Source organism: Calidris pugnax, unplaced genomic scaffold (assembly GCF_001431845.1).
Source record: "Calidris pugnax isolate Ruff unplaced genomic scaffold, ASM143184v1 scaffold392, whole genome shotgun sequence".
Lineage (NCBI taxonomy): Eukaryota > Metazoa > Chordata > Aves > Charadriiformes > Scolopacidae > Calidris > Calidris pugnax.
The window spans coordinates 75314-83346 of record NW_015091102.1 but is presented as its reverse complement, the minus strand read 5'-3'; the positions used below and the strand labels follow the sequence as shown (position 1 = coordinate 83346).

The 8033-nt window shown below is 65.9% G+C and overlaps 1 protein-coding gene across 1 annotated transcript in view; it reads right to left on the bottom strand.

Annotated features, from left to right (window-relative positions):
- LOC106897386 (chromodomain-helicase-DNA-binding protein 3-like) overlaps window positions 1–8033 on the bottom strand; it is a 132178-nt gene that overhangs the window by 70362 nt on the left and 53783 nt on the right. Inside the window, exons 7-9 of the mRNA XM_014957981.1 lie at window positions 7825–8025; window positions 5106–5306; window positions 2423–2580 (exon numbers count right to left, since the gene is read on the bottom strand). Of these exons, the coding sequence (XP_014813467.1) occupies window positions 2423–2580; window positions 5106–5306; window positions 7825–8025 (560 nt within the window). The remainder of the gene's footprint in view (window positions 1–2422; window positions 2581–5105; window positions 5307–7824; window positions 8026–8033) is intronic.

The window sequence follows — 8033 nt, the reverse complement described above, 5'->3', positions numbered from 1 at the left end:
TCCCCCCCCCAGTAGCCCCAGGCATTGGGGTGCCCTTCCCAGTGATCCCAGTAGCCCCAGGCATCCAAATACCTCTTCTCCCCAGTAGCCCCAGGCACCCAAGTGCCCCCCACCCAGGGGACCCAGTTGCCCAGGTGCCCTTCCCAGTAGCCCCAGGCACCCAAGTGCCCCCACCCAGTAGCCCCAGGCATTGGGGTGCCCCCCAACCTGGGGACCCAGGCATTGAGGTGCCCTTCCCAGTGATCCCAGTAGCCCCAGGCACCCAAATACCTCTCTCCCCAGTAGCCCCAGGCACCCAGGGGACCCAGTTGCCCGGATGCCCTTCCCAGTAGCCCAAAGCATCCAAATGCCTCTCTTCCCAATGGCCCCAGGTGCCCGGGTGCCCTTCCCAGTGGCCCCAGGCACCCAAGTGCCCCCACCCAGTAGCCCCAGGCATTGGGGTGCCCCCCACCCCATAGCTCCAGGCATTGGGGTGCCCTTCCCAGTGATCCCAGTAGCCCCAGGCACCCAAATACCTCTCTCCCCAGTAGCCCCAGGTGCCCAGGTACCATTCCCAGTAGCCCCAGGCATTGGGGTGCCCTTCCCAGTGATCCCAGTAGCCCCAGGCATCCAAATACCTCTCTCCCCAGTAGCCCCAGGCACCCAAGTGCCCCCCACCCAGGGGACCCAGTTGCCCGGGTGCCCTTCCCAGTAGCCCCAGGCACCCAAGTGCCCCCCCCCAGTAGCCCCAGGCATTGGGGTGCCCTTCCCAGTGATCCCAGTAGCCCCAGGCATCCAAATACCTCTTCTCCCCAGTAGCCCCAGGCACCCAAGTGCCCCCCACCCAGGGGACCCAGTTGCCCAGGTGCCCTTCCCAGTAGCCCCAGGCACCCAAGTGCCCCCACCCAGTAGCCCCAGGCATTGGGGTGCCCCCCAACCTGGGGACCCAGGCATTGAGGTGCCCTTCCCAGTGATCCCAGTAGCCCCAGGCACCCAAATACCTCTCTCCCCAGTAGCCCCAGGCACCCAGGGGACCCAGTTGCCCGGATGCCCTTCCCAGTAGCCCAAAGCATCCAAATGCCTCTCTTCCCAATGGCCCCAGGTGCCCGGGTGCCCTTCCCAGTGGCCCCAGGCACCCAAGTGCCCCCACCCAGTAGCCCCAGGCATTGGGGTGCCCCCCCACCATGGGGACCCAGTTGCCCAGATGCCCTTCCCAGTAGCCCAAAGCATCCAAATGCCTCTCTTCCCAATGGCCCCAGGTGCCCGGGTGCCCTTCCCAGTGGCCCCAGGCACCCAAGTGCCCCCACCCAGTAGCCCCAGGCATTGGGGTGCCCCCCCACCATGGGGACCCAGTTGCCCAGATGCCCTTCCCAGTAGCCCAAAGCATCCAAATGCCTCTCTTCCCAATGGCCCCAGGTGCCCGGGTGCCCTTCCCAGTGGCCCCAGGCACCCAAGTGCCCCCACCCAGTAGCCCCAGGCATTGGGGTGCCCCCCCACCATGGGGACCCAGTTGCCCAGATGCCCTTCCCAGTAGCCCAAAGCATCCAAATGCCTCTCTTCCCAATGGCCCCAGGTGCCCGGGTGCCCTTCCCAGTGGCCCCAGGCACCCAAGTGCCCCCACCCAGTAGCCCCAGGCATTGGGGTGCCCCCCCACCATGGGGACCCAGTTGCCCAGATGCCCTTCCCAGTAGCCCAAAGCATCCAAATGCCTCTCTTCCCAATGGCCCCAGGTGCCCGGGTGCCCTTCCCAGTGGCCCCAGGCACCCAAGTGCCCCCACCCAGTAGCCCCAGGCATTGGGGTGCCCCCCCACCATGGGGACCCAGTTGCCCAGATGCCCTTCCCAGTAGCCCAAAGCATCCAAATGCCTCTCTTCCCAATGGCCCCAGGTGCCCGGGTGCCCTTCCCAGTGGCCCCAGGCACCCAAGTGCCCCCACCCAGTAGCCCCAGGCATTGGGGTGCCCCCCCACCATGGGGACCCAGTTGCCCAGATGCCCTTCCCAGTAGCCCAAAGCATCCAAATGCCTCTCTTCCCAATGGCCCCAGGTGCCCGGGTGCCCTTCCCAGTGGCCCCAGGCACCCAAGTGCCCCCACCCAGTAGCCCCAGGCATTGGGGTGCCCCCCCACCATGGGGACCCAGTTGCCCAGATGCCCTTCCCAGTAGCCCAAAGCATCCAAATGCCTCTCTTCCCAATGGCCCCAGGTGCCCGGGTGCCCTTCCCAGTGGCCCCAGGCACCCAAGTGCCCCCACCCAGTAGCCCCAGGCATTGGGGTGCCCCCCCACCATGGGGACCCAGTTGCCCAGATGCCCTTCCCAGTAGCCCAAAGCATCCAAATGCCTCTCTCCCCAGTTGCCCCAGTTGCCCGGTTGCCCTTCCCAGTGGTCCCACGCCCCCCCAGCCAAGTGACCCCCCCGTCGGTCCCCCTCCCCGTCCCCAGGGGTGCCCCCGGGGGGGCGCGGGCACCTTGGACTGGTTGTTCTTGAGGCGATGGGCCTCGTCCACCACCAGGCAGGCCCAGCGGATGGAGCCCAGCGCCGCCTGGTCGATGGTGATCAGCTCGTAGGACGTCAGCAGCACGTGGAACTTCACCTGCGCCTCCCGCTGCCAACGACAACAGCACCCCATTTTGGGGGGGGGACAACGACACAGCTGGGGGGGTCCCCAGGGCACCCCAACCTCCTGCAAGACCACCCACCACCTCCACCCAACACCCCGACCTCCTCCTGGAATCCTGGTGGCCACCAAACCTCAACCTCCACCATCTCATCATCCCAGCACCTTGACCTTCTGGCACCCTGAGTCCCCCACAAGGTGGGGGCACCTGGGGGGGTCCCCAGGGCACCGCGACCCCCTGCAAGACCATCCACCACCTCCACCTGCCACCTCGACCTCCCTCTGGGAGCCTGGTGGCCACCAAACCCCAACCTCCAGCATCTCATCATCCCAGCACCTTGACCTTCTGGCACCAAGAACCCCCAAGCACCCGGGGGGGCACCCAGGGGGGTCCCCAGGGCACCCCAACCCCCTGCGCCACCACCCACCACCTCCACCTGCCACCTCGACCTCCTCCCAGGAGCCTGGTGGCCACCAAACCTCAACCTCCAGCATCTCATCATCCCAGCACCTTGACCTTCTGGCACCAAGAACCCCCAAGCACTCGGGGGGGGCACCCAAGGGGGTCCCCAGGGCACCCCGACCCCCTGCGCCACCACCCACCACCTCCACCTGCCACCTCGACCTCCCCCTAGAATCCTGGTGGCCACCAAACCGCTACCTCCCGGCATCTGGCCACCCTGGCACCCTGGTCACCCTGGACCTCCTGACACCCTGAGCCCCCCCAAGCACCCGGAGGGGGGCACCTGGGGGGGTCCCCAGGGCACCGCGACCCCCTGCAAGACCATCCACCACCTCCACCTGCCACCTCGACCTCCCTCTGGGAGCCTGGTGGCCACCAAACCCCAACCTCCAGCATCTCATCATCCCAGCACCTTGACCTTCTGGCACCAAGAACCCCCAAGCACCCGGGGGGGCACCCAGGGGGGTCCCCAGGGCCCCCCAACCCCCTGCGCCACCACCCACCCCCTCCACCTGCCACCTCGACCTCCCTCTAGGAGCCTGGTGGCCACCAAACCTCAACCTCCAGCATCTCATCACCCCAGCCCCTTGACCTTCTGGCACCAAGAACCCCCAAGCACCCGGGGGGGCACCCAGGGGGGTCCCCAGGGCACCGCGACCCCCTGCAAGACCATCCACCACCTCCACCTGCCACCTCGACCTCCTCCCAGGAGCCTGGTGGCCACCAAACCTCAACCTCCAGCATCTCATCATCCCAGCACCTTGACCTTCTGGCACCAAGAACCCCCAAGCACTCGGGGGGGGCACCCAAGGGGGTCCCCAGGGCACCCCGACCCCCTGCGCCACCACCCACCACCTCCACCTGCCACCTCGACCTCCCCCTAGAATCCTGGTGGCCACCAAACCGCTACCTCCCGGCATCTGGCCACCCTGGCACCCTGGTCACCCTGGACCTCCTGACACCCTGAGCCCCCCCAAGCACCCGGAGGGGGGCACCTGGGGGGGTCCCCAGGGCACCCTGACCCCCTGCAAGACCACCCACCACCTCCACCTGCCACCTCGACCTCCCCCTAGAATCCTGGTGGCCACCAAACCTTGACCTCCTGGCATCTGGCCACCCTGGCACCCTGGCCATGTGGACGTCCTGGCACCCCAACTTCCCCTGGGACCACAGTGTCCAGGGCACCCCCAGCACCCCAACCCCCTGGGGACCCAGGTGTCCGGGTGCCACCCCAAAGGGACCCAGATGTCGAGGTGCCACCCCATCACCCCTAAGGCCATCCAGACATCCAGGTGCCACCCCAAGGGGACCAGATGCCCAGGTACCACCCCAAGAGGACCCATGTGTCCAGGTGCCACCCCCCACCTCTAAGGGCACCCAGACATCCTGGTGCCACCACAAAGGGACTCAGGTGTCTGGGTGCCACCCCCTCACCCCTAAAGGGACCAGATGTCCGGGTGCCACCTCATCACCCCTAAAGGGGCCCAGGAGTCCAGGTGCCACCTCATCACCCCAAAGGGGACCCAGGCATCCAGGTGCCACCCCAAGGGGACCAGATGCCCAGGTACCACCCCAAGAGGACCCATGTGTCCAGGTGCCACCCCCCACCTCTAAGGGCACCCAGACATCCTGGTGCCACCACAAAGGGACTCAGGTGTCTGGGTGCCACCCCCTCACCCCTAAAGGGACCAGATGTCCGGGTGCCACCTCATCACCCCTAAAGGGGACCCAGGCATCCAGGTGCCACCCCAAGGGGACCAGATGTCCAGGTGCCACCTCATCCCCCCTAAAGGGCACCCAGGCATCCAGGTGCCACCCCAAGGGGACCAGATGTCCAGGTGCCACCTCATCCCCCCTAAAGGGCACCCAGGCATCCAGGTGCCACCCCAAGGGGACCAGATGTCCAGGTGCCACCTCATCCCCCCTAAAGGGCACCCAGGCATCCAGGTGCCACCCCAAGGGGACCAGATGTCCAGGTGCCACCTCATCCCCCCTAAAGGGCACCCAGGCATCCAGGTGCCACCCCAAGGGGACCAGATGTCCCTCTCACCTTCATCTTGAAGGCCTTCTTGCCGCCCTTCATGGCGTTGTCATCGAAGGAGAACTCGTTCTCGCGGATGATGGCCCGGCTGTCCTTGTCCCCGGTGTAGGTGACAACGTAGAAGGCGGGGGCCCACATCTGGAACTCCCGCTCCCAGTTGATGATGGTGGAGAGCGGGGCGCTGACGAGGAACGGGCCCTTGGTGTGGCCCTGGGGGACAGCGCGTCACACGGGGACACGGGGATGGGGCCCTTGGGGACAGTTGTGACAACACGGGGGGGAGGGGGGGAGCACAGGACAGGGGCCATGGGGCCAGCACGGGAGGGGGCCTTGGGGGACGTGGGGACATCGTGGGACATGGGGACAGCGTGGGATGGGATTCTTGGGGGGATGTGGGGACAGCGCGGCACACGGGGGACATGTGTGCCAGGCAGGTGACACCAGGGCCAGGTGGGTGACACTGGGGACCAGGTGGGTGACACCGGTGGCCAAGGAAGTGACACCAGTGGCCAAAGGAGAGACACCAGGGCCAAGTGGGTGACACCAGTAGCCAAGCAGGTGACACCAGTGGCAAAATGAGAGACCGGGGGCCAAGTTGGTGACGCCAGTGGCCAAGGGAGACACACCAGGGCCAGGTGGGTGACACCAGTGGCCAAGTGAGTGACACCGGTGGCCAAAGAAGAGACAACAGGGCCAGGAGGGTGACACCAGTGGCCAAGAGAGACACACCAGGGCCAGGTGGGTGACACCAGTGGCCAAGTGAGTGACACCAGTGGCCAAAGAAGAGACAACAGGGCCAGGAGGGTGACACCACTGGCCAAGGGAGGGACACCAGTGGCTAGGGGAGTGACACCAGTGGCCAAGGGAGAGACAACATGGCCAGGAGGGTGACACCAGTAGCCAAGGGAGAGACCAGGGGCCACGTGGGTGACACCAGGCGCCAGGGGGGTGACAGCAGTGGCCAAGGGAGAGACATCAGTGGCCAAGGGAGAGACTCCAGGGCCAGGTAGGTGACACTAGGAACCGGGCAGGTGACACCAATGCCCAAGCGGGTGACACTGGGGGCCAGGGGCCAGAGGAAAGACATCACGGCCAAGGGAGAGACACCAGTGGCCAAAGAAGAGACACCAGTGGCCAAATGAGAGACTAGGGACAGGAGGGTGACACCAGGGGCCAGGGGGGTGACGCCAGTGGCCAAAGTAGAGACACCAGGGCCAAGAGGGTGACACCAGTGGCCAAAGGAGAGACCCCAGGGCTGGGAGGGTGACACCAGTGGCCAAGGGAGACATCATGGCCAAGAGGGTGACGTCAGTGGCCAAGGGAGAGGCCCCAGGGCCAAGAGCGTGCCACCAGTGGCCAAAGGAAAGACCAGGGGCCACGTGGGTGACACCAGGGGCCAGGGGGGTGACACCAGGGGCTAAGGGAGAGACGGGGGGCCAGTTGGGTGACACCAGGAGCCAGGGGGGTGACAGCAATGGCCAAGTGGGTGACACCAGTGGCCAAGGGAGAGACCCCAGGGCCAGGGGGGTGACACCAGTGGCCAAGGGAGAGACCGGGGCCAGGTAGGTGACACTAGGAACCGGGCAGGTGACACCAATGCCCAAGCGGGTGACACTGGGGGCCAGGGGCCAGAGGAAAGACATCACGGCCAAGGGAGAGACACCAGTGGCCAAAGAAGAGACACCAGTGGCCAAATGAGAGACTAGGGACAGGAGGGTGACACCAGGGGCCAGGGGGGTGACGCCAGTGGCCAAAGTAGAGACACCAGGGCTGGGAGGGTGACACCAGTGGCCAAGGGAGACATCATGGCCAAGAGGGTGACGTCAGTGGCCAAGGGAGAGGCCCCAGGGCCAAGAGCGTGCCACCAGTGGCCAAAGGAAAGACCAGGGGCCACGTGGGTGACACCAGGGGCCAGGGGGGTGACACCAGGGGCTAAGGGAGAGACGGGGGGCCAGTTGGGTGACACCAGGAGCCAGGGGGGTGACAGCAATGGCCAAGTGGGTGACACCAGTGGCCAAGGGAGAGACCCCAGGGCCAGGGGGGTGACACCAGTGGCCAAGGGAGAGACTGGGGCTGGGTGGGTGACACCAGTGGCCAAGGGAGACATCATGGCCAAGAGGGTGAAACCAATGGCCAAGCAGGTAACACCAGTGGCCAAATGAAAGAGCGGGGGCCATGTGGGTGACCCCAGGGCGAGGTGGGTGACACCAGTGGCCAAGGGAGAGACATCATGGCCAAGAGGGTGATGCCAGTGGCCAAGGGAGAGGCACCAGGGCGAGGGGGGTGACACCAGTGGCCAAGGGAGAGACATCATGGCCAAGAGGGTGATGCCAGTGGCCAAGGGAGAGGCACCAGGGCGAGGTAGGTGACACCAGTGGCCAAGGGAGAGACACCAGTGGCCAAGGGAGAGATCTCAGGGCCAGGAGGACGACACCGGTGGCCAAGGGAGAGACACCAGTGGCCAAGGGAGAGACATCATGGCCAAGAGGGTGACATCAGTGGCCAAGGGAGAGACCCCAGGGCCAAGTGGGTGATGCCAGTGGCCAAGGGAGAGAAACCAGTGGCCAAGGGAGAGACACCAGTGGCCAAGGGAGAGACATCATGGCCAAGAGGGTGACACCAGTGGCCAAGGGAGAGATCTCAGGGCCAGGAGGACGACACCGGTGGCCAAAGGAGACACCCCAGGGCCGGGAGGGTGACACGGAGGGCCGGCGGAGAGCGCCCTCACCTCCTTGTAGAGGGAGTAGAGGAAGACGATGGTCTGGATGGTCTTGCCCAGCCCCATCTCGTCGGCCAGGATGGTGTCGGTGCTCTGGGCCCAGGAGAAGCGCAGCCAGTTGAGCCCCTCCAGCTGGTAGAGGTGCAGGGTCCCCCCCGTCGCCGTGATGAACCGCGGCTGCGTCTCGTACTTCACCGTCGGCTGCCGGGGAGGGGGAG